This window comes from Eucalyptus grandis, chromosome 5, assembly GCF_016545825.1.
Source record: "Eucalyptus grandis isolate ANBG69807.140 chromosome 5, ASM1654582v1, whole genome shotgun sequence".
Lineage (NCBI taxonomy): Eukaryota > Viridiplantae > Streptophyta > Magnoliopsida > Myrtales > Myrtaceae > Eucalyptus > Eucalyptus grandis.
This window is the reverse complement of record NC_052616.1, coordinates 62,409,477-62,435,826: the sequence shown is the minus strand read 5'-3', so window position 1 is coordinate 62,435,826 and position 26,350 is coordinate 62,409,477. Positions and strand designations below refer to the sequence as shown.

The 26,350-nt window shown below is 41.2% G+C and overlaps 4 protein-coding genes across 4 annotated transcripts; 2 read left to right on the top strand and 2 right to left on the bottom strand.

The window, feature by feature from the left end:
• Positions 1-214: 214 nt before the first annotated feature.
• On the bottom strand, positions 215-6,466 carry LOC104445841 (neurofilament medium polypeptide). The gene is made up of 7 exons (XM_010059770.3): positions 4,568-6,466; positions 4,303-4,424; positions 3,015-3,881; positions 1,870-2,512; positions 1,651-1,789; positions 1,086-1,179; positions 215-977 (listed from the first exon to the last, which is right to left on the bottom strand). The coding sequence occupies exons 1-7, from the start codon at positions 5,684-5,686 to the stop codon at positions 860-862; spliced, it is 3,102 nt and encodes a 1,033-aa protein (XP_010058072.2). The 5' UTR covers positions 5,687-6,466; the 3' UTR covers positions 215-859.
• Positions 6,467-8,150: 1,684 nt separating this feature from the next.
• LOC104445840 lies at positions 8,151-9,627 on the top strand. The gene is made up of 3 exons (XM_010059769.3): positions 8,151-8,321; positions 8,476-8,613; positions 9,323-9,627. Exons 1-3 carry the CDS (start codon positions 8,231-8,233, stop codon positions 9,337-9,339), a joined length of 246 nt encoding a protein of 81 aa, XP_010058071.2. The 5' UTR covers positions 8,151-8,230; the 3' UTR covers positions 9,340-9,627.
• A 5,726-nt stretch (positions 9,628-15,353) lies between these two features.
• Positions 15,354-16,707, bottom strand: LOC104445839 (myb-related protein Zm38). The gene is made up of 2 exons (XM_010059767.3): positions 16,452-16,707; positions 15,354-16,344 (listed from the first exon to the last, which is right to left on the bottom strand). The coding sequence occupies exons 1-2, from the start codon at positions 16,579-16,581 to the stop codon at positions 15,440-15,442; spliced, it is 1,035 nt and encodes a 344-aa protein (XP_010058069.1). The 5' UTR covers positions 16,582-16,707; the 3' UTR covers positions 15,354-15,439.
• A 7,376-nt stretch (positions 16,708-24,083) lies between these two features.
• LOC104445838 (peptidyl-prolyl cis-trans isomerase FKBP13, chloroplastic) lies at positions 24,084-25,320 on the top strand. Its single transcript, XM_010059766.3, has 5 exons — positions 24,084-24,506; positions 24,599-24,691; positions 24,793-24,853; positions 24,924-24,992; positions 25,077-25,320. The coding sequence occupies exons 1-5, from the start codon at positions 24,144-24,146 to the stop codon at positions 25,139-25,141; spliced, it is 651 nt and encodes a 216-aa protein (XP_010058068.1). The 5' UTR covers positions 24,084-24,143; the 3' UTR covers positions 25,142-25,320.
• Positions 25,321-26,350: the final 1,030 nt, after the last annotated feature.

Here is a 26,350-nt window from a genome sequence, read left to right as displayed (position 1 = left end):
GGCTATAGACTTAACATTCATTCAATTAGGTTTAGATCCTCCGCACTAATTCTTGTGGACTATAACGCCTTATAGCACTGTTGCTATTTTATGGGGACCCAAGAATTAAAGAACAGAACTAGTAGTACAATGATGCTTTGGCTGCAACTGGTGGAATTTTTTTATGCCATAGGAATACTAAGATTAGAGGGGGCATTGTTGCAACTGAAACAGCTGACCAGAATCCCCAACGAGAGGATGGATGGAATTTGCTTGAAAGCTGTACACGCATTGCAAGTAGAACAGTCTGTCACTGATACAGGTCAAGTTTCGTTCCTTTGGACAAGCCCCTAAAAGTTCACATCGCCATCACCTTATAAAAGACGAAACGATTCGACATAAACAGGCTTCCGAGTTCACAGTTGCTTCAGAATAAATTGACAATAGATCTTGGAGCAAGAATTTGTGCCGACCACAATCCACCTTTTCTTTTCAGGTAAAAAGAAACATCAGTCTTCCATAACTATTGCCGCTCATTATTCTTATTTTGGACAGATAATCATCCAATCTGATGTCTGAAGGCAATTCTCTCCAAGTTGTTATCACAGAGATAAATTGCTGATTTTGTTCAGTAGCCTAGCTCATCAAACAATTTACACCGCCCATTCAGCCAAGTGTCAAGTGATTTCCAATCCTAAAGTCAGCATGTACAAAGATTAGCATCTTCCGGAACCAAAAATCCATTCGAGTGCTCTCCTATTCTGACTTCCCCGGAGCCTCCGGTAGGATATTCATCAATTACGTCTCCCGATTCAACTTTCATCGAGGTTACTGGCACAAATTGGGACGGTCCTCTGAAGCAAGAACTCGATCATCACATTTATGAATCTGTGTACACCCTTACAACATCCACTATAGGAGCTCGACATATTGGACATTTCCCGCTGCTCCATTGCAGTTCATGGGCACACTTGAGACAGGCGCACATGTGCCCACATCTGAATGGCATGTAGATAATTAGGTTGGGTTAGATGTAAAATCTCTGAACTTCTGTGGCAGTTACAAAGAGGAGGAGCATCTAAGATAATCTAATAAAAGACAGGTACCTGTAAAGTAGCGAGTCCACTTGCTTCTCATAGCAGATGCTACAATTCCCTTTTCTTGGTATTTTGTCTACTGACCTCGCTGCATCACCTCGAACTGCAACAATTGATTCAAATTCATTCATGAGACATACTGAGATAGAGAACATTACCAATCTGACAGTATCGTGTATATATTTGAGGTAAGAGCAGATCAAGAGTTTCTCCTGCACTGAAATACACTATTTGGAGTGTACATTGCAGCTAACGGTTTCTGGCATTAAAAAATCATGTGACTCCACTATACTGGCAATGGAATAGTCCTTTCAGAATTTGCATTTTCTATGCAATCTGGTACAACTATGGCAATAGCAGTTTCAACTTCCACTGACCACAATATGTATGTCATATTAGTGGCCATTGGAAAGTTACTGCTTCCACAATGCATCTTTCCATGCCAAGTACAGTATGCTTAGGTCAACTTTACAAGAAAGCATGTATTGAAAACAGAGTTTTCCAGCAAAGTCACAAGGCCATAAAAAATTCAGTAATGATTTGACAGTGAACAGATTGGTTTTATCCAACTCACCAGAACTCATCTCCTGTTTCATGGAGTCCTGCAATGTCACCTGCATATCCATGCAGCTTTTTATTGATTTCCTGAGCTCAGACATCTCACGTTGGAGTTGCTTCATTTGTCCTCTCAGATCGATTATAAGTTCCATTTCCTACGATTCAAGTAGTATGATGATCAGTGAGCACAGATATAAGAAGCACACAGACATCAGAAGGAAGGATTACGGCTCACCATCGAAAGGTTATCGATACAGGTAGAATGCTGCTGAGGATCCTCATAGTAGGAATGAGATGGTGGAGGTTGCTCAGATGACGTAGAAGCGACTTGATCATGGTCGTCATTCATTTCATTATCATTGTAACTCCACGATCTCAGAGATTGAGAAGGCATATGGAATGAAGCTGTGGAATGATCAAAATAATCACTTGCTTCATGATACTGATGTCCAATTAGGCTTCCTCTCTCCTCAACGTCCTCCTCCTCCTCTTCCTCCTCTTGTCCTTCCACTTCTTCGTCATCCTCCATTTCTTCGTCACTGTCCTCTATCTCCTCCTCTTCATCATCATTATCTTCATCCTCCTCATATGCAACGGTATATTCTTGTTCTTCTTCTTCTGGTGCATCCCCCTCTTCCTCCTCTTCTTGTTGTTGTCCCAGTTGGTCACGCTCTTCTTCCCCTTGTTGGTCACCAACTGGATGTTCATGGCCTTGTAACAAGGATGACATTAATTGTTCCATTCTCTCTTGACTGCTTAAATCATCTTGCTCTTCTTCTTGGTGGCCTAATGGCTGGGTTTGTCTTTGTAAGTGAGACGTCATCAATTCGTCCATTCTCTCCCGGAAGTCACTAGACAAGAAACTGGATACTCTGCCCCTGAACCAATGATTTAACAAATCAAACTTGTGTCTTGCAAAATTTTGCAGACAAAATTCACATTTATTTTGGATTAACTGCTATGGAAAATCTACAATCTACTCTCTCATCCTATGTGAGTTCAGAAGGACAGCACCAACCGTTCATGGGGCATCAAGAAAGGCACAGAAGACGATTGATTCTTTAGGGAAGAGGTCCTTTAGTTTAATAACATGCTTTCAGTGGTGTAAATGCGAGACAATATATGTTATATGTAATACAGCAATCAACGAATAGTCAAAGACTTGTTATTTGGCTCTTCTCAAATGTCTAATGCAGAGTCTGTATTGCGATAATTCTTGCTTTAGTCTTGCTTGTCAAGAAGCTTATCTTCCAGTATCCATCCTATCCATAGATTGTAATGCAATTCAAATATATTAAGAAGCGCATCTGTCCTTGTAAGAATGGCAAAATTAGATTGAATTGGAGGAAAAAAGGTGGAAAAGTAGTTCTGATGGCGTACCTCTCAATAAGTTGGCGGATTTCCTCATTTACAGAGTTTGTTCCAAGCATCTCTCTGTACCATTCTTGCCTTCGGTCCTCCCAATAACTTCGTGGACGAGATATATCTCTGAACCAGTCATACGTGCCTCCGTGTTCTCTATACCATTCTTCCTCTTCATTGGCATTGTCATTAGATTGTTCCTCCATAATTTCATCCTCATACCAGACACTCAAAGATGACAGTGCGTCTGTTGCTGCTTGGGGTTGAACATTATTTCCATTGTAACCCTCGAAGCTTGTACCTTGACTTATGACACTCAGAGGTGAAGTTGCCTCTTCATGTAGAGATAATAATGCATCTGTCGGTTGTTGTAATTCGAGATTGTTACCATTTCTAGCATCAGAGCTTGTAGCCTGGGACATGACATCTGAGGTTGGACTGGCAACTTCATGAAGAGGTGAGATCGCAGCAATCATTTGTTGTATTTCAATATGACTGTTGCTACTCTCGACGCTTCTATTATCTTCACATACGACAATTGAAGCTTGACTTGCCTGTTCATGGAGAGCTTTGGACGCTTCAGTCGTTTGTTCTAATTCAAGATTGCTATTGCTACTCTCAAGGCTTGTAACATCTTCACGTATGGCAGTTGAAGTTGAACTAGCCTCATCAGGAAGATCTTCAATAGAGTGTGCTGATGAAGGAACTGGGAGAGCATGGGAATGCTCAATTGTGCTAGCATCATCTTCCTGATGATGACTATTCTGATACTGAGTGTTTGTAGTGCCGGAGTTCTTTAATAGTGGGTGCCGAGGAGAGCTTCTTGGCTCAACTGGGTGATTCTGATCTCCCTGGTCATGCTCCATGGCCGTGCTAAATCTTTCCCTGTTTTATTAGAGATCCCAGGTTAATCCAAACAGAATAGTGTCCTAACCATGTTAGAATCTCCTTGCCAAGAGGAATCTTCGAAAGATGCAATTTTTATCAATCATTTTGGCACATCCAGAACCAGGATGTCCTAATTCTTTAGTTGTGCATAGCGGCCAGACCTAGTAACGCTTTGCATATGCTCATATAGAAGCTTTCCAGATATTAATTACAGGTCTCCTCAAACAAAAAGATGACTGCAATCAATATGTCATTAACAAAGGCTCTCTTCTGACGAGCCAAACATTTATTTGAAGTTGCGCTAAAAATCACATTTTCTTAGATCATTTCCCCTTTTTAGCTCACTCTTCCTTATATACCAAAGTACATGATTCATTGCTAGTAATTTGACAGAAGAAGGCTTTCAAAAGGCCCATACCTGAGATGCATGATAGCTGAACTGTTATGAGGCGAAGAATTTCCTCCAAAGGCTCCTGAAATGAGGCGCTGCTGACTGCGGTCCACCATGCCGCGTTGCAAAAATCTAAGCTTGAGCAACGACTGCACGAAGAACTAGCACTTATGCAAATTTCAGGAGACCAAACAGAGATAAAACATGCGATTATGCTCCACTTTTTGTTATCTTCTCACCAATTATACAGGGATGGCACTTGACTAAGAGGATGAATATTTTGAATTTTTACCTGAATGCGGCCTTTGTGCGAGAACTGGGAAACAGCTCGGCGCTCAGATAAGGAGTCAAGCTCCCTATGTCGGTCGCGCTCCATCTGCATGAGCAAGTCGGCAAAGGCTTGTCGCCCTCTGATCCTTGGTGAATTCAATACTGGCGCGAATCCCCTCTGTGCCTCCATTTGATCCAATAGAGATGGCGATCCGCTGCTCCCAATCGTGTCATGATCATTATCAGAAGTAGTCAATCTCCTGATGATATCAGCCACTCGAACCTTCTGTTTCTGCCCTCCTCCTCCTCCTCCTCCTCCTCCTCCTCCCCCTGCACTATCTGCTACAGATGATGATGAAGAAGGAGACGGGTCCTCGGAAGCAACCATCCTATCGCACAATTCCAAATCACATACCCTCGACGAATCTTCCACATTTGTGGAAGCGCTGGATTTAGGACTCCTGCTGCAACTGCCCGATGAAGGAGAATATGAATTGCTGCCGCCGCTGCTGACATGGTTAGCGTTATTTTGGGCGATGTTGATGCTAATATTGATGTTACCGTTCCTGTTGCTGCTCGGTGACCGGTTAAGCCTGGCCTCCCACATCTGCACAAGGGAAGAAGCTCCTCCTCCAACCCCTGAATTATTGTCGCCGCTCTCCTCCGACTGGGATTGCGAATTCGGGATACAGGAAGAAGGAGGAGGAGGAGGAGGAGGAGGAGGATGTATCTCGGAGGTGGAGGACACCATATCTCCAGCTTGTTGAGGACCCCATCGATCAAGACCCCGAGCTTGCCTCGGCGTCAGCGGCCACGGCGAGGACAATTCCTGTCTGTCTCTGTCTCCGTCTCCGTCTCTGTCAATGCCATTCAAGCCCCGCAGAGGTCTTAATTTGGCACGATTTTCCCCGCTGTTGGTGCCGGTGCTGTCGCTGTCGTTGTTGGTGCCGGGGTTGTTGGCGGCGATGGGGCCGTGCGAAGAAGCATTGTCGTCGGGGAGGCACGTGTGGAGGTGATCTCTGACCAGGTCCTTAATGTTCTTGCGGAAGTCTCTGTTGCATCCGTCTCGCCGGTTGTGATCCCTCAAGACGCAACCGAACGGAGACGAAGCCGCCACGATCTCCACCTGAGAAGACGCCATTACTTCCCTCAAGATGCCAAATTTGAGGCGGGAGAACCCATTGGAGCCAAATGGGTGGCTAGATTGACAGAGGAATCAATCAATCGCACAAGAATCCGTCTGACAATCCCAATTCGTCTTTTTTAAGATTTCCATTTTTTTTTTCCTCTGTTCCTTCGTTTGACGAGTTCCTCCAGAGCAAAATTAGAGGAGAGAGAGAGGGAGAGGGAGAGAGGGGGGCAACGACTAACTAGTTTGACGACGCCATATAACCCATCAATCCATCCTTAAAGAGGGCGCTTAAAATTTGTCCGCCAGCTCCCATTCAAAGCCCCATTTCCGGCCCCATTTCTCAGCCTATAATTAGGCACCCCATTTAACAGCTCGACCTACAGAGAGAGGGAGAGAGAGATGTGGCGATATGGGTCGGGACGAAGAAGAGGCTAAGGATCCGGACCGGGCAGAGCAAAAAACAGAACGCGAAAACAGAGCGAAACAGAGCACAACCGAAGGAAGAATCGAGCCGGGGAAAGGACGGACGTTGGTTCCTTTCTTGGAGCCGTTGCAAAGCGGCACGAGCGTAGGCCCCCGGTTCTTATCGAGTCCCACTTTCTAGATCGTAATCCCCGAAGCATGCCCAAAAATAGACCTGCTTTTAAGACCCCTCCTCTCCCCTCCTCTGCATTCTCGCCTTCATCATTGTTTTGCCTAATTCGCCCCCTTCTTCCCCTCCCCCTCTCCCTCTCTCTCTCCCTCCGTTTTCTTGCCATCTTTGACTCCTGACCGGATCTGAGCTGGGGCGCCTTTAATTGCGCTGCCCATTTTCCCATCGCCCCTCCAGATCCTGATTAGTTTCCTGAATCTTGGCGTTGACCGGTCCACCTGTCGAAGTTTGCAGTAACCCCCGCCCCACTTGCCTAAAATGGACTTCGTCTTCATCCCCTCGCGCCACGCGCCCATCGTCCTCTCCCTCTTGTCTTGGTCTAATATCATTAAAGAACACAGATTTGATTTCCAATTGTGCAAGGGCTTTGTAGATTACAGTGAGGTTAACCTCCAGTGGATTTACTGCTAGCTTTGCTGACCATGGATTTTGGTTATGAGATGGTAACAAGTACGGCGAATTCTATATTAAAACTGGGTTCGCGTGGGAACGTTCGTAGTGGTTCACGTAAGCAACTGTGGATTAAGGAATCAAGATTGTGATGGATCGATGAATTTCTTTTTAGTAAATGCCGTATTCGATACAAGTGGTCGTTGAATCTAGTGAAAGGCGAGAGGGCCACCGCTAGTCTCTTTGAGGTCATTAGGTTAGAGTACAGAAATGCTAAAGGAAATTGCTCGTGTTCACACAAATTCGAGGGTACCATCACGATCGTTACAGCTCTACAAGGTTGAATAATTTCTTCGTCCTCTTCCTAGGTACCAATGGATTCGAAGGTGCGAGAAGAGGGATGCTACGTGCTGCTTAAACTGTAGTTGGAAAATGATATTCATACCACGATAGATCGATCGTATCTAACAAGTAAAAATCATGATAAAAGGTTCCAGTTTTGTAAGAGATGTGACATCACGAGTTATTTCATAAAAATAGAAAATTATCAAATTGACCACGAGATTTTCTTAATGATTTTCCCGAAAATGGTTGTAGAGCAAATTCCCAATGCCTATTAGTCCGTACTCAAGAAAATATTAAAGATCACATGATCGGCTAACCTGCCTATCATCTCTACTTGGACGGTAGAATAATTTCTTGAAATGGGCGGCTAAAATTATCGTGTCGAGACGCTCTTGGCCGATTATCATCATTGCAAAAGTTCCAATTAATCAATCATGAATGAAAGGGTGCAACACGAAGCCATGTTAGCAAGTTGGATCACTTGACCTGTGCAATAATTTTTTGAATAATGACACAAACAATCAATTAATTGTGGTTCAATATGCAATGTGATTCCTACGTTTTTAATTTATTCAATATGGTATCTAAACTTTTAATTTCTTTAATATGGTTTTGGACTTTCAGTACATTTTCAATAATTTGAAAATATTCAATGTAAGCATTTTGTTAATTTAAGACCATAAATAACATTGGACATTTTTTTTTATGACATAAAAAAATCCGAGAACTAAATTAAATACGTGCCAAAAGTTCAAGTAAATTAAATACATGCCAAAAGTTCAGGTACTACATTCAATAAATTAAAAGTCTAAAGACGATATTGCACATTGAGTTAAAGTTCATATACATATTGAATAAATTAAAAGTTAAGATACATATTAAATAAATTGAAAGTTCAGAGAACATATTATATATTAGACCAAACTTTAAGTATAATCTGTAGCACTATCCCATAGCTTTTTCTTTTTTTGTAGGGACCAAATTGAATTTCACAGTAAACTAGAGGGGGCACAAATCGAAATTCCGGAAAGAATTGGGGGAGCAGTCTCTTGGCCCGGTCGAGCCCGTGAAAGCCACTGGCGAACTCTCTGTGCAGTCTGTCCGCTGCAGCTCAAACCAGCAGCTGATCTCCAAACGCAGAGAGAGAGAGAGAGAGGGGGAGAGAGATGGTGTGGAGCGCGACGATGGTAGGGGCGCTGCTGGGGCTGGGCACCCAGATGTACTCCAACGCCCTCCGCAAGCTCCCTTACATGCGCCGTACGTCCTCAAGCTCCGATTTTTCCTCCCTTCCCCCAATCCCTTCTTCTCTTAAACCCTAATTTCGCATTTGATTCCTTGATTCTCTTCGATCCTTCGAATTCGCTCCCTGTGAAGCGTTGGGTTTGACTTTGGGTACTGGTTGCGCGCTCAGATCCGTGGGAGCATGCGGTCGGGATGGGGCTCGGGGTGGTGTTCGTGAACCAGCTGGTGAAGTGGGACGCCCAGCTCCAGGAGGACCTCGACAAGATGCTCGAAAAGGCCAAGGCCGCCAACGAGCGCCGCTACTTCGGTATCTCCTCTCCTCCCTCCTGCCTTTCCCGCCCGTTTGCGTTCCTAATTCGATGCCCTCGTTCCCATTTCCGGTTTTTTTGGCTAAAGTTTCCAACTTGTTCATCCCTGAATCTGATCGCCGCATTAATGTTGGGTTCGTGACTGTAATTTGGTGGGGTTCCATTTGAATTTCTATCTCTAGATTAAAGCTCATTCCTTTTCCATTCTTGTTCTGATTGGACCTGCGGTTGTGGCAACCTTAGTGATTTGATCCTCTTGTTCTCGATTGGCATTCCATTTCAAGCACTCATTGACTGGCTTTGTATTGCTAAGCTGAGGAACCAGTCCCGAGTTCTGTGTACTCGGGACAAAAGCAAATGATTTGGTTTCTTTATCACAAATGTTTATGGCATTTGTGCTGAGCAATTTCCTCAGTGCTCCAGAGTACGTGAGATATGTCTTTATCCTGGGTACTGTGTCTATGAGTACATGGGAAGTGGAATGCTTTCAACTAAGTACCCATTTCGAACGGCTGTTTTCATGGAAGATCGATTACCGGCATCATTTTCAAGTTGTTACTTAGTCCTAAATAAAATGTGCTTTGATGGAAAAATGAATTGAGAAGCTATCTTGAGTGAGGAGTTTGTGGAAGTAGAGTACCTTGACTAAATTTATCAAAGATTGTAGGTGATACATGGCATTCTGACTCCATCTTCATTTATTTGCAGATCAAGATGATGAGTAGTAGCAAAATTCGATGTCCTGGTGGAATTTTCATCCTTTTATTTGGTGGGATGCGGACACATCTTTGCTATACAGTGCCGTTCGAGTTTCAAGTATGATTTTCTATGTGAATTGCATTTTTCCAAGCAGACCTCAAGCATTGCAATTAATAAAATTTTCAGAGGCCTACTTTTTGTGATATTAGTGTGATCTGTTTGGATCCTCTTTCTGTCAAGCTTTGGGACTAGTTGGAATATCATACTGGAATGTTTAATAATTCTATAGCAGGTAAGGCTCGGTTTTCTGCGAATTGAGTTATGAGGGCCTTAATGTGTATGGAGGAAGAATTCTAAACTAGTGAACCGGCAGGCTGCTCTTACGCTAGATGATAGGTATCCCAGCAACTAAATGATCCTAGTGGACAATGATCTTTGCCTCATTGATTTTCCATATTTGTCGATAAAATAGGACTGCCAGTTAGGATTGTTATGGAGAATGGATGGAGAATTCGAGTTGGTTCTTGATTATTTGACATTCGAAACTCGGTCAGTATTCTAATATTGCTGCATATTTTCTAATTGACTCATTCTTATACAGTTGAAACTCTGCAACATATGGGGGAACCTCAGATAAATATTGCCCAATTCAATGCAAGCTTACTGCTATCTTTTAGCTGTTTAACCCTACCAACAGCTTTGTGGAACCTTGTTCCATGATGAAGGCTCTCAATTAACTTCGGCCTGAATGTTCTCATAGCTTAGTTGACTTTCACGAGATGATCATGATGATTGATGGTTATCTTGAGATTTTCTTCCAGTTCTCAGCTGTCGAGCTAGGAAATTCATTAACTACCTCGGTAATTTGTCATAAAGCAGGTCAGGTGTTCTGTTGTTGTATGATCAGTCTCATTTGGTCATGTAAGGACTAGTCTCCAAACTCATATAACTGTACATGCTGAAAACTGCTGTTCCGTCACTCCATGGTAACTTCTCATCATCTGCCAGTGATAAGTCTCTTGTTTAGTCACATCATCGACAGATCTAAAGTCATGATAAGTGTGCATGCAGAGAATGACAAATCCTTACAAGGTTTTTATGTTATTGCAGACTGGTAGAATGCATAAATCGCTGATGTAGTTTAGGATCCTGTGCTGGTATATACGGTTCCTAGTCTGCAGTAGGTAGGGGATTATAATCATGCAATTATTATTCAGGATCCTTGGTGGATACAATTGTAGGCAGAACCATCCTCCCATGTTGTTCTTACCTCAAGCTAAGATTGTTAAGGTCGGGATCCTACTTTGGATCAACGAGTGTGTCCGAAGGATCAAGTTGAAATATTGGATTGAGGATCTTGAGATCTTTATGCAAGAATCTTGATGCCATTTGCAATTTACAACTTGTGACATTGTGAGTTTATAACCGGATTGACTGAACCTTTTCTTCCCTTAGGATTGGGACCATATAAAGATCCCAACAAATCAAGTTTACAAAATCCAATTGTTTCTCACTTTTTATCGTAAGAACGTGTGGTGCTATGGGAGGACTATGCCATGAAGACTAAAATAAGTAAGTTCATGCAGGCACGTAACACCCGGTGACCCCGGGAAGGACTATTGTATGAAAATGTTTTTTTATGACCGACTTAATAGGGAGTCACATAAAGAACTGGGATGAATAACATACCCATAATTTTTTCCTCCTTTGTATCACTTATAAAAGAACAACTGAAATCGAGCTAAGCCATCTCTTGCCCTCTGAGCAGCTAGGTGCCATGCAGGTTAAGTTCGCCAGTGTTTGATAACTCTCACAAGATGCGAATCAATGTTGAGTCAGATGTCGAATGATGTGAATAGTGTCTCGATATCGTTTATCCCATGATCCCATCTTTCAAGACAATATAATAGATCTACATCTACTGAATGAGTCTGTCCGCGCACTCGTTGTCATGCAATGAGCTAGAGGCTACATCTACATGGCGGTCGCGCCTCCAAATTTCTCATTTGACCGGCATAAAAATTTGACTTTTCGTGGGATATTGAGCCCCATTTTCCTGTCCAATTTGGTACCTCACTCAGATTTTGACTAAGTGGCCCGCTGGCTACTCAATTAGATGTCAAGATCAAAGTGACCGAGTTTGAATGGACACAAAAACATCCCTCGCTTAGCATAGATGTTTAAGCGAAGAGCAAAGGTGTCGGTCACTTCTTCTTTTTCCTTTTCAGCGGAAGAACCGTATCTCGTACTCGATGTTTGGGGCAAGGCACTTGGTAGGAGCGGGGCGGATCTTTTTTGTAAAGACAATGTTGGTTGTATGTGCTTGTGTTTATTCTAACACAGCACCCCTCGCCTTTGACATCTTGCGTTTGTCACCACCCCAGTCCCATCCTCTTTCTGTCTCCGTTAGGTTTAATGCCTTCATGTCAAACAAAAAAGAGACGACAAACACCCCTTTGCTCTTTTCTTAGCTTTCTCTTCTCCACCCCCCTACCACTATACCAAACTTCACTCACTCTCTCTGTGTCTCTCTCTCCCTCTCTCTCGGAGAAGTCAATGGAATGGTACAAGGGTCTCTTCTGCTGAAAGAGTGTAGGCTCAAGTTTAGATGGCTAGTGAAGGCTTAGAGTCTCCCAACATTTCGTACTTAACCCTTTTGCTCGTTCTGTTCGCTATGATTCCGAGCATTGCCATGCTGTCTGAGCAAGAGCAACGACACATCCCACCACCACGGGCTCCGCCAACCAGGACGCCGGAATCCAATGGCATGCAGCTCGAGAAGGGCGATCCAAACACCCTGTCGGTAAGTGCTGGAAGCTGCCATTTCCAGCGCGAATGCGGGCGCCAGGGACAGGAAGTTCGAAGCCATCGGTCACCGGTTCGGCCATGGAAAGAGGATATGTTCAAAGCGAGGGCGCATGAAGTTCCCAGTGGTCCCAACCCCATTTCAAATTAACACCCCGCCCCACCCATCTATAGGTACATAGAATCCTTCTCATTTGGCTGAATGAACCGGTATACCGATATGTTTGTCCCGCTCCTTGATTTATATTGTTTCATATGTTGTACGCTTGTGTTTTTGCTCCTTTTGGCTGGTTGAGGCTCCTTAATAGTAAGACACCTTCATCGTTCACGGGAGGCGTCGTATATTAAATGTGTGAGAACTCGAGAGAAAGGTAGATAGGTCAAGTCTTGCTTTCTATCTTCCCTGATGAATCATCGACTCCTGTTATACGTGCATTCCATGAATCTCTAGTCTCCCCCTTTCAGAAACTTTGGTCCATATAGATATGTAAATATACGTTCAGCAAATAGAGATCAAATCATCTATACATGCTCGAGAGTAGAGATGATCGTCAGACGAACAGACGAGCGAACTTCGCAGCATCGCTCCTGCATTTCAAGTTGGGCCGGGAGAACAGAGTTTCACCTATGCAAACTCATCTGGATACACAACATACAAGTGAACCGGTTTAGCTCGGTGATTAGCAAGTAAATTAGGGGGATAAATGATTGCGAAATGCGCTTGTGAGTTTAGGTTTTCTTTTTGTTCTTTTGTTGCGCTTTGGGCACAGACCGAGGCTGAATGTAATGATGAAAGGAGAAAAAGCAAAAGGCTCAAGGCCTGACCGGAGACTCGTTGTTTTGCGTGCTAAAGTCAGATGGGTCCTCCTCCTCGCGTTGCATCCCACCAAGCTCTCAGTTCTCTGACTAAGTGTATCTGAGATAATCAGGAGTATTATATCATAAATAATTATCTTAATTAACTCTATTAACTAAGTTTTTTTAATCATACAAAGTTGTTTGTGCAAAAGAGGTTGTGATAACTCCTAGGTAACATTCGATCTGATAAAATACACTAACTGATATACATTCTTTGTCCATTCCATATTTTTTAGCGACTTACATTGGAAAAAAATCCATGTACTTTATAAACAGTCATATCTTTCCGCTTGACATCCATCGAGTAATGACCGTTCATTTCTGAAAATCCTTTTTTTCCTTTGCAGCGTATGAACAGCTAGTAACCTAAGACTACTTGTTAACTTGATAGGACAACGAAATAAATCATTCAAACAAAAGTTGGTACTTTCGACTAATAATTGGTAAAATGAGGGAGATGGTAAAAATAAAAAAAGGTTGGTACATGATGAGAGTCCGTTTTTCCGTTAAGGATAAGAAAAGTTGGTAATTGAATTAAAAACAAAAGATGAAACATAGGTAACTAACTTAGGTAATTTAACTGGATGAAAAGTCGATAATCATTCCAATTAAGGTTAGTAATTTCTAAAAGGAGTTGGTAATTTTAATGACTTGCTAAGTAAGGCAAATAAAAAATGGGTAACTCAATAGACAAGTTTAGTGAATTTCAAAAGAAAACCAAGTAAGCATTGGTACGTAGCTCAAATGGGACTTGATAATTCATAACTAGTTGGTAACTTAATGGAAGATAACTAATAAGTCACACAAATAAAAATTCATAAATTGGAATTGAAGACATCTATAATAGAAACAAATAAAAGTTGCTGAATGATAATTTAGAAAAAATTAAATGAACATTTTGGTAAAATATTCAAATAAAACTGATAAATCAAAACCAACAAGTAATTTAATCAAAACCAAGTTGGTAAGTTACTCAAATTAAGATTAGTAATTTCATATATAATAGTTGGTATATTTGATGTCCGTACAAAGATAAATAAAATTTAGGAAAAAAATGAGAAGAGTTGAAGATTTGTAAGCTTTCAAAAAGGGGTTAGTAATTTTACAAAAATGTCAGTAAGTTACCAATATAATATCGAAAAATTATCAATATAATATCGAAAAATCTGGTGATTGGTAATTTTTTTGCATGACAACTTTTTGCATTTTCAAACTCTTTCAGAAATATGCCAGCAGGAGTAGAATCATCCACCTAAAAATAGTACATGACTTAATAGTCAAATCAAGGACAAATGATTTGCAAAGCAGGCAACTTCACATGAACATCACATGACGATTCCTCAAAATGGGCCTTGCCATGTCTGGTTGTACCTTGGAGTTTGAGCCTGTTTTCACTTGGTATGAGCTGTAAAATGATGAGAGCCCAGTCAAACTCCAGCAGCCCAGGTGATCGATCAGAGAGAATCAATTGACAGGCCCCTTTGTCTCTCATTGCCTTGCATTTCCTTTTCTTCCCTCAACGGGTATTCCATTATACTATGATTTGATACTTCATGAACTTAGCATCCATAGGACGAATTTTGACGGTCGGATCTGGCGGGATACACACGATACTCACATGGGATTCCACTACTTTCAATGGTCCAGATTTGATTTAATACACGTGTTATCCTCATATAATGATTTTTTTAGTATGGTACGGTTTGTACATTGTTGACTTGTTGTATAGTCACTTAAAATCTACAGAAATAGCGAGACTTGTTCATCACCGAAGGACATGTGTTATGTGAAGCCCGGTGTTCTTGTTAGTTCAAGTTAGCCTTTTTTTTTTTTTTTCTTTTTTTGGCACATCATAATAGGATATCTGACGTTGAGAAACTACGAATTGCCCACATGAGCTAGCTAACTAGACTTTAGTACTTGAGAGAACAAATCCATCATGTCTATTTTCTTACCCAAAGATAGCAAGCCACTTTTAGAAACCAGACCCTTCTAAATGTCATTTCTCGAGATATATGTACTCGTGCATGCTCTTTCAACTAGCCAAAATGGTAGCCGGGATGATGGCTAGCTGGTAGTAGCTGCATATATGGTGACTAACCATGATGTGGAGGCTAATTTGATCATCAATTAATGACATTAGAATATCCATGGAGACGGTGAATGACTCAATTGATAAGGTAGGAGGTTTCTCGACATGATTCATCTATTTCACAGATAAGTTGGTATTGACAAAGCTCTAGAGAATGTGATTCTGTCTAGAGCCAACTCGAATATGCCTTGAGAGAGAGAGAGAGAGAGAGAGAGAGAGATCTTCACCAGCCGAATTGGGAGCTGCGAGTATACTAGATCAGGAGCTGCGAGTATACTAGATCAATGAGCCAAACAATATCTCAATATAACAAATTCTAGAAAGAATGGATATGATTCAAACAAAATATACAAGGGTTCAAGAAGTGACCCCTAGCAATTCCATGCAAGTTGGTCTATGGGACTCAAATTATAATACATTCCACCTGCAGCCAGTCCCGCCGACGATCTTTCCACGAAATCAAAATCAAAGCTAGAATCCATCGCATCGGTACTCATGAAATCGCAGTTGTCGCTTTCCACCCCTAATTTTCCGTTCTTCTCATTGGCCTGCTTGAGTCCTGGAGGCTGTTGCTGCATCTGCACTTGCGAGGTGTCTTCGTGCCTAGGCGCTGCCAAGACAGCATTAGCCTCGAGGCCACAATCCCAGAGGCTACTCTCCTCCCCATTACCCGCTAACCCGGAAGAAAACGAGTTCAACAGAGAAGAGAAAGATGATGGCGACCTGCCTGCAGCTGCTAAATCCATCAACCCATGCGGAGAAGAAGCACTAGGGTTTTGTTGGTGGTATTCAAATGACACTAAGTTTGAGCTGGACGAAGTTGCATGCAATATTGGGGGAAACAGGCCAGTGCAAATAGGATTGGTGGCCTGATCAGGACAAGGAACAGAAGGCAATGTGACAAAGGGTATCTTCAAATCCATGGAACAATTGCTAGTGCTTGAGTCAGTGCTCATGTGGAACATGGACGATGAGGAATTGACGTTGCCTCCATTGTTGTTTTTGAGGGACGAGGTGGTGGAGAGGAGGTTGTGGGTGTTGGGGTCAAGGCCCTGAGCGAGGAGCTTCTTCTTTATGCAGGAGTTCCAAAAGTTCTTGACCTCATTGTCGGTCCGACCGGGCAAGTGCTTGGCTATCTGAGACCACCTGTTGCCAAGAATTCGGTGCACGTCGATGATGGTCCTCTCTTCCTGGGCAGAGAAGGAACCCCTTTTCAGGTCAGGCCTCAGGTAGTTTATCCACCTCAATCTGCAGCTCTTCCCACATCTCTGCAACCCTGCTTATCATATATTAGACTATTAATTGCAGCAGAAGAGCAAAGAAGAAGGTTAAGTACTAAAGAAAAGGAAAGATGCAAGGTCTGGATGGTATTGATCATCATGCCTGCTAGTTTAGGGACAGAACTCCAGCTGCCGTGGCCGTGAGTGGTGATGAAGCGCGCGAGCTTCTCATCTTCTTCGGGAGACCACAACCCTCTCTTCACCTTCTGCTTGGTGCAGCAGTGGTGACCCATTTACTGATCCTTCTCTCCTCTTCCTCCTCCTCCTTCCCCTTCTAAAAACCCACTCAGGTTCAAGTGATCGACCTGGAGTGGGCACCAGGGGGTGGGGTTTCTTATATTTTCCTCCAGTTTTATTAGGGAAAGTGGACCTTGGTACAAAACCTTACAAATTGTGTTTGCTCTAAACAAGGCTTTAATTTTCTTTTTTCTTTTCGTGTATGATGAGAGAGAGAGAGAGAGAGAGAGAGAGAGAGAGAGATGTGCTGGAAATATTTAACTTAGGGTGTACTCATGACTGATGAGAGGACCACTGTCTGATCTTTCTCAATTGAGTGTTTTTTACTTTGTTTCTTGAGAGTAGAGTTCTACTCGTCCGCAATGTTCCATCACCCTCCATTATTATCATCGAACGTGTTTTAACTGAATTAACTTGATTTTAGACCTTCTACACTTGACTTGCCAGTGGCCGGTTGCGCTTTCTTCTCCTTTTGTCTGAGTGACTTTTGCCACTGTTCTTTCACGCCTCTCTGTACGAAACAGCACTCGGAGTAGCTTTGCTTTGCTCTGTTAGGAGCTCAGTTCTTTTCCTTTTGTCCGACAGCACTAGCCCATCTATCTTCCTTCTACTAAAATTCCATGAGAAGAGTGGTTGTATGACCCCCAGCTTCAATAATCAAGCTCACTTAAAAAATTCATTTTTAGAATTATCGAAACCCCTTTTCGATTTGTTCTCAAATTGTATTTGTACATCCATTACTCGACCAAAAAGGAATCTACCCCCTGGAATCTGACCATCTCCAAGCATAACTCAGCCTGGCTGCCCAAGCACCACCACAACCTCCGACACTGACATCGATGGCTGCCCAAGCATGTTAACAAGGCCCTTTGCTTCAATTACTCATCGATTTTGTAGAATAACATGTCGTATTTGGAAAAAAAAAGACAGCCGAATATTGATGGATTGAGATAATGAGTAGCCCATTTTGGAAAGGGAAGACCTAATAATGATAGAAAGAGAGGTCCCATCATTTTGCTGCCTGCCTCCAAACTTGACATACAGAAAAGGAGCATCTGCCCAAGCCCCCCTCCCTCTTTCTCCCCACCTTACACAAGTATTTGCATTAAATAATGAGAATAAAAGAACAATTAGCAAACAGATGTATCCTTAGTTTACTCAACGGTTGCTTCATATGTCATTTTCTTGGTGTCCAAGAAGGTTGAGATGATTGGTTAACCCGCTTTCCATGTTCTTTGCCCTTTCTCTTTCCCTCCTTTTTTCTCTGGAGAGGTACTTATCATATAGAATTCCCTACCGGAGGAAATCACGTAGAAAAGCAACCGCCCTTTTATAAATGTCGATTTGACTTCCCTTGTCCGATATCATTGCTCTCATTTTTGACCCCCTCCCTCTCCTCTCTCCTCCTCCCCCCTCCCGACGTGTTCCGGCTTCCTTATTCTATTTGGTTCACACGTGTCATACATGCTGACATGTCTCTCCCTGCTGTCTTTTTCTGTCCCTCGTTGCTCTATAAGGACAGGTCGAATAGAAATAAGCATGGACAAACATGCTTTCGCCCAGAAAAAAACAAAGAAATCATACCTTAAAGGAAAAAGAAAAGAAAAAACAATCATACCTTGAAGCAAGATATATCTCTTGAGGAGTTAATTTTGATTGGTGAAAATAAACACTCGGGTTATCAAAACTGATTTGCCAATTGACCTGATAGATTCTTGTGAATGATGAAAACATGGATCATCATGAAGCATCATTTGAAATTTGCAGGCACAAGTATCATTATAGCAAACGAGCGACTCAATAATGAAATAAACAAAGAGGCGGAGGAAGTAATGCAATAGATTTATGTGGTTCCGTTTGTTTAACCTACATCTATTAATATGCAAGAACGAAAAAACTTCTACATTTAGATGAAGCAATACAATCGAACGTTGAGCCATACTTGAGAATCGCTCGAAAACATTTGAAGTGTTTCCCTACCTCTCCAATCACACCTCAAGGTGCCCCGTCCATGTTTTATTTCACAATCTCTTTCAAAGAACTTCACACAGAGAAAACCCTAAACTTTGGAGTTAAATTATAATCAAATCTTCTTGGCCAAGTGTCACATGAAATTGCCCATATGGCATGTAATCACTGCCTATCATCCTATGTGTCATGGCTAATGATTTGACGTGGATAGCTTTGCTCAAAACAATGTTGTTTCATTAATTTTGGCCACTGATGATCCAAGCGATTGCATGAGACACATTTCACTACTTCAAGGTGTTGATGAAGTATTTGTGAAATTTGCAGTTGATGAAGTATTTGTGAAATTTGCAGCATGTCGGAATGTTTTCTAGTACCTCCCCACACATTTTTAACTGATTTCGTACGATAATACTAGTCAAGCAAGTGAAGTATCTCATAAAAGTGTTTTAAGATAGCAGCATTGCAGGAATGATCTTACACGTTGATTTCAAATATATCCAAAACATATCTCTAATTCTTGTTGCAAGCTTTTAGATACTAAATTTTTTAGGATACAAATTTGAGGGTGGAATCTAATTTTAGAATCCAACAGCATAATGTTTGTAGTGAAAAGGATCAATCGATATAATAATTAGATGGCTTAAAATTCACTTACTCGTTGATGTTGGGTCCAATTAGGTACGTAAGCAAGTTAAGACTTTGGCCTCTTTCTTATAGACTTCACTATTTGAATTCCATTGCACATCTCAACAAAACTAAATGAGATTAAGATTTCGTACACTTAAGATGTATGAGTCTCAAATATAACGAGAATATAATCGTTCACAAATCCTCTACCGTAACGTGGATGAATTGCTTTTTGATTGGACCGACGATGGAAACCGACTACACAAGGTGCAAAAAACCGAATTAGAAAGCCGCTCGACCTCAACACCAAACAATGAAACGAAAGCTGTGTGTTGATCTATCACGCTGAAAAGAAGGAAAAGACAGTTGCTTGTAGGTCATCAATGGTCGCGTTTCACGATGAAAATGAAGATTGACTAAGGTGACAAATGGTGAGAACAATTCCCCAATTTCTCATACTTTTCCAGATGATTCTTTTCTCCGTTGCCGACAGTTGCATGATCATTCCCTTTAGACCCTTTCCATGGTCGAAAAGCAGAAAGAAAACCACATCGATTGTGCATTCCCCACTCGGGAAGCTATCTCCCGCGAATCACTCATTCATTCCTCACTCCGTTTTACCTTCTGCCTCCCATTCAGTTCAATTCAACCCCGAAAAATAAGAAACGAGGCTTCTCCTCCAGTCTACAGTTTGATCTTTGTTGATAGGGTTAATGGATTCTCTAGGGCTATCAACTCTAGGGTTTTCATAAAATATAGAGACATACTTTTCGTACGTGATGGGATTGCTTGTTTTACCCACGGATATTTTTGTCACCTTCAAGCGGGTTTGGGTTACACACTCAATGCAGCCAAAGGAAAATGGAGCAGCAAGAAACACCCTAAACCAATATTATATCAGCCGTCGTTTTCGGTGATTACTAATGTATGATGATTTTCGTGGGTATTGACATTTCCATGTTTCACGTTTCCATCCAATGGATATGTGCGGGGATAGACATCTGAATTCACCAAGGTTCGTCCTAGATATTCTGGTAAACTAACTAATCTCGGTGCAAATAGATAATAATTATAACCCGAAGGCATGCTCATCAGGGTTCGCAGAAAAGGATTGGAACGCTCTTGTTCATGACCGGTTTCATAAGTTAACTTCACAATTGGCATTTCCTATAAGGAAGAACCAAACGTTTGGCCGTATTTGATGGCGAAACACGCACCTAAGTAATTGTTTATTTTTCAACGAATGCCGGGTTTACTTAACGTTGATTTATGAAATTGGCCATTGAACGTGACCCATTTCAAGTCCGACTCATCACTTAATAATCCGACTATTTAGATAATAAGTCTTAGTAAATGTACAATGTTAGGGATACCAAGACTCATCGACTAAATCAGATTAATGAATGATATAATTTAATATGTTATTAAGATAAATTAAGTGGATCTATTCAAGTACCTATTGAGCGTGCATCACTTAGTAGATAAATCTCATATAAAAGTCTTAATAAATCTAGCATTATTCTTAACCATCTATGTGAAGAAAGTTTTTGTTTTTGATGATGACATAGTTAGGAAAGTACCAAAAACTTTAAAACAATTACATTGATACCAATTCAATCGAAAACCTTTCAATATGGTCAATTTAGTTTTAAACCTTTTGTATTTATGCCAATTGAGTTAATCCAATTAATTATGGCTACAAATTACTAACATAGACACTAATTATCCTACGTTGACGTTTACTTGGACAAATTTTACAATTTTATTAATATTATATTATATTATATTTTTTTTTATTTATTTTCTTTATTTTTGTTTAAGGCTAGCAAGCTAGGCCATTGCTAGCCATGGCTGAGGGCCCCTCGCTAGAGGTTGCGGGGATGAAGGCTGGGCCTCACAACCTTTGGGGAGGGCCACCTAGGCTGGATTTGGTGAGCGCTTGGTAATCTTTGTCTGTGGCTGGCGATGACTTAGGCAAGGACCATGACCCTTACAAGCAGGCCGGTGAGAGATCGTAAGTCTTTACCTACAGCAATGGAAAAAAAAAGTAAGGTAAAAAATAAAATTTTAGAAAAAAAATATTTTAAAAAGAATTGTAAATTTTGTTCATGTCAACGTTAGTCGTGTCACGAGGATGGATGGCTTTCATGTTAGCGATTTCCAAGAAAATTTTCTGAATGGACACAATCAGTACAAATATAAAATTTTCAAAATAAATTAGTTCAATTGAAAGATTTAAGAATAAATTTGATACCAATGCAAAATGTTTTGAACTTTTTTGATGAGCCTTATGGAGCTAGGTACTCTCTGGCTCATTATATACCCTCTTAACCACATAGTCACCTTAAAAAGTGAACAAAAACTCGAGATGTGGCCTAAAGATGATATTGTTTGAATCACAACATGTTTGGTTGCAGCGATGGTTATCTCATTACATATTTATTACAAGTTGACTACCTATTACAGTGTTTGCTTACAATAATAAACAATTCCCGTATCTCTCCGCACAGTATCCATCATAGTCTTGCTGTTATTGCTTTTTCCAAAATACCGCTATGTAATTGCTATTATTTTGCCTGGTTGTAATAGCTATTCCCAAATTAACTAAAATTATTTAATTATAGTTGTAAGGATAACACCTATTAATTATTTGACTCAATCAACTGTTATAAGAGTAACAAATAAAATATCAAATAATAGGTGAATAATTGACGTAATAATAATTATATCATCTTGATAAATACATAGCTATTTATTTCACTAAATGTTATTCTTAATATGATAATTAGCATAATATTATTTGCTCACTATTAAGTAGACGATTTCTAATATTTTCATAAATTAATATTGTATCATTCGTACTATGATGATTATCGTGATTACTAACCATATTAATCAATTTCAAATTGTGATTACATAATTTTTTCAATCATACTATTAATTATGTGGTAATTAATTTTTCTACATATAATCACAAATTTTATGATTAGAAGTAAATCATAACCATGAAATAATTAATTAAACAAGAGATAAAATAAATGGGGAATTGCACTCACGATTGCCTATTAAAGTGATGATTACAACACATAAAACTGTTTTAACATGATCACATGTTGTGTGCTTAACTTTTAAATACAATAATAGATAAATAAATGTACTATATTGAGTAATTTACATGTGGTAATGAACTCATGAGTCATGGTTAACTATTAGAGCGATAATTATAACATATTCCCTATAGTGATAATTTCGAGAAATTCTGATACCAATTTTCCCTGACTCCATGCGTCATTCATGAAATCAAGCATAGAAATAGGTATTGCATTACTTAAACCGAACGACAACATTAACTAATATAGCTTCTAATCTGGCCCCTTTGGTCGTGCAATAAACCTTTTTCTTCCTCCTCTTGCGTGTTTGTCAACAAGAGTCGTCCCACAACTGCCTTATTGACAGAGACACGAAGGGATAAGGAAGAGAGAAACGGAGAAATTCTGGGCGAAAGAGCCTCCCAAGTTTCATATGCAGCAGCCGCCACTACTCTAAATCTATATAGGAAGACGACGTAACAACTCGGTGGAAACTTGAGGGCCATTCATCAATCATGGTGTATAATCAAGCGACGAAAGGACCAAATGGAGGCAACGCCCGGTCAAAGTAGTATATACAAGCGTAACCCTAATTTGCATCCTTTCCATACTTCAATGGAAGAAGAAAAAACCAGATAATCATGAGTCATGAGTCTATATATATAAATCTTGAAGTGTGGATCTGCTTAATGACTTTTGCACTCCATCGTCGAATCTTTTTTTTTCAAATGGGTGTGAAGCACAAGAAAGAACCGTCCATTCGTTCAGCCTCTCCCCCCCGGTCGTCGACTCCGTCGTCACCGAGAAGCTACCCTCCTCGCAGAGAACGAGTTTCTACACCATGGCCGTGGAATATTTTAGCTGGAGGAAGATTGAAAATTATACAGATGCGTGAAGATGTGATGGGACAAAAGATCTGGCTTGTTAGCAGTAGCGACAGAGATGGGCTTTGGCTGATTTATCTTTGGCTTCGGGTTTACTCCTTTCCTGTATCATCCCATCAATCCAAAAGCTTGTGTAAGCAGCCAGGAAAATGGATGATATTGAGACTTTGCCAGAATTTTTGATAAGAGGGTGAATGCAAAAAGTCTCTTTTCATGCCTTCTACTACAAGAACCCCAGCTGGCCTGAAAATAAAGGCATTCACTCCTAAATCAGCTGTCATGTATATATGTATATTCTTTGATCACTTTGAAGGGCAGCAACGGCTTCTCAGTGACGAGTTCAATCCTTGGAAAATTGAGGACAAATGGATCACACGTCTTCATCCAGCTTTTGATGTTGAAATCTACACATTGAGTGCTACCTATCTTTTTTTTTTTACCCGGTATATCGGTCGTATTTGAACATAAAATCGATAAATTTCATATATATTCGTAAGCCGTCCTGTCCACATGCATCAAATAAGACTTCACCCATAATGTGTCTAGCATGGCCATTTCAAATGTTATTTTGAATGGAAGGCGGGTTTACCATGAAACTTTGATTCTACAAATGTTTGACCACTCAATCTCAACTCCTTGGGACAACTCAATTTTGTTCTAGAGAGATCCATTCAATTTTCACCATAAGCTACCGGTATTAAATCAATCACGAGCTAGTCGATCTAGAAAAGGTGAAACAGAAGAGCCCAATTCAAGAGCCAATCGATTGGATTGAGTATGATCTAGTGATGGGTGGAGGGTGATGGCCAAGATGGGATGGGCCTTGTCAGCTTGGGCTGAATGAGGCCCATGAGCCTGTGTTGGATCCAGTTCCTAGTTTTTGGTCAAAATGGAGAAGAAGATCGATTATTATTGTCCACACAAACCAGAAATATCGAAGCCTATCCACATTACTTCCAGTTCCTGTCCTCCTTGCTTGGTGGGTTAATGGCAATGAGCAGCTGCCCCCGTTCGCTGCCGTTGCCGCCGGGGACTTTCTATCCCGGGAGCGTCGCGAAGACTAGAAGTGAAGTATCATTTGTCATCAGAAACAATGTGGATGAATCCAGGAACACCAGCAAAGGAAGCTGCTCGGTCGGGCCAAGGCTGAACTTGTTGAGCACCACTGCCAGCAGAAGAGAAGCTATTGGGATGGGGTTAGGCCTCGTGCAGCTCATTGCCTGGCAATCCCAGATTGCAGGAGCGGCCGAGACGGCGCCGTGCGAGCTGACGGTGGCGCCCTCGGGGCTCGCCTACTGCGACAAAGTGGTGGGCACCGGGCCTGAGGCTGTCAAAGGACAGCTCATTAAGGTTAGGAGTCTCATGACTTGATCTCTTTTCCTTTCTTTCTCGGTTCCTTTGGAGTAGAGAACGTGTGTAGAAACAGGGAAAAGCGATTGCAGGCGCATTATGTGGGGAAACTGGAGAACGGGACGGTGTTCGACAGCAGCTACAGCCGCGGCAAGCCTCTTGCTTTCAAAATTGGGGTCGGCGAGGTACTCGTTACCATTTTCTAGTCCCTCTTGAGTTCAGTGAGGGAGTGATTCTCAATCCAGAATGACCTGAACTAGCTGGTTTGTATGGGAATTTGGTGTAGGTGATCAAAGGTTGGGATGAAGGCATTTTAGGTGGGGATGGAGTGCCGCCTATGCTTGCTGGTATGAATTCCATCTGATGCGATGATGCAACGCATTCTTGCACATCTGTCTAAATACCATGCAATTACAGGGGGAAAACGGATTCTAAAGCTACCTCCGGAGCTCGGCTATGGCGTGAGAGGAGCTGGCTGCAAAGGAGGTAAAACTCCATTGATCATTCATCATGACAACCTCATCATCATCAGTAAACAAGTTTCGCTTAGCTCAATTTCTCGTGGTGCAGGGTCATGCATCATTCCGCCGGAGTCTGTGCTCTTGTTCGACGTGGAGTTCATCGGCAAGGCTTGACGAGGCATACGCATCACCGGCGAATGTCGTAAACAGAGAGGGGGTCTGGAGATTTTTCTTCACATGTAAATTGGGATCTTGAGTGATGCCATACCGGATTCTGTAAAGGCACTTCCATCGTGTTGTTTCACTTCACGGTCTTTTATATCTGAAGTAACTGAAATTAGTAGAATTTGATACTTGCATGAACAATGATATATCATCAATAACCATACAGCATATTTCAGTGAGCAACAAGATGGTGCAAAATGAAAACTTAGGGCTTCCCCGATGCATCTATAGTGTATAAAACACCCGAAAAAGCTGATTCATGCAAAGGATATAAGCAAAGCTATACCGCTTAGAGGTGGAAGATCAAAATGGAACGGAGAAAGTGGTGCATATTTGCAAGTCACTTCGTCCATAGTTCGGAACCTGATTGAATAAAAATGGAAAAATCTCAAAACCCATTTATCATGAGGTTAAAGTGAAGAAATTTTTTACATATGCTATACATTAAACTTGTGAAGGCATTAGGGCAAGGTCCAAACATTGCATTCGCCTACTATGGCCAATTAGAATCAGAATTCAAACAACCCGTTACCAACAAGCCTAAATATTGTACATTTTTATAGATTCGAAATTAGCATAATAAGTCTTAATTTACTCCTGGGAGAAATTTTTGTCGACTGGTGCCGGAATCCAAGAGTATCAAGCATAGTCCACCCCAGTAAGATCAAAAAGTGGCACAATGACAATGGAGACCTTCTCATCAATTGTAAAAGATCAAATTGGAAAGGGAAAAAATCACCAAAAATCCTAAATTTTACCTAAAGTGACAAATTTACCCAAAATTTTTTTTTTTGTGACATGAAAAATTCCGAAATTTGTTAACCATGACACATTTATCCCAAACATTTTTTTATGACACAAAAAATCCTAAACTTTAATGCGTATGACACATCTATCCTAATTTATAGGGCATTTTGGTCTTTTTACTTTTAATTTTTTTTTTCTTCTTCTTCTTTCTTCCCTCCGCCGGCCATGGCAAAGCCTGGCCGGTGAGGAGGCCCTCGCCCCGGCGAGGCACCTCTCCGATGGCACCCCTTCATTGGCTTCGCCAAGGGGAAAAATAGAAAGAATGAAACGAAAATGCCTTTAATAGGGTAAATATGTCATAGTTTTGTAAAGTTGGGGCCTTTTCATATCATAAAAAAAAATTGGGGTAAA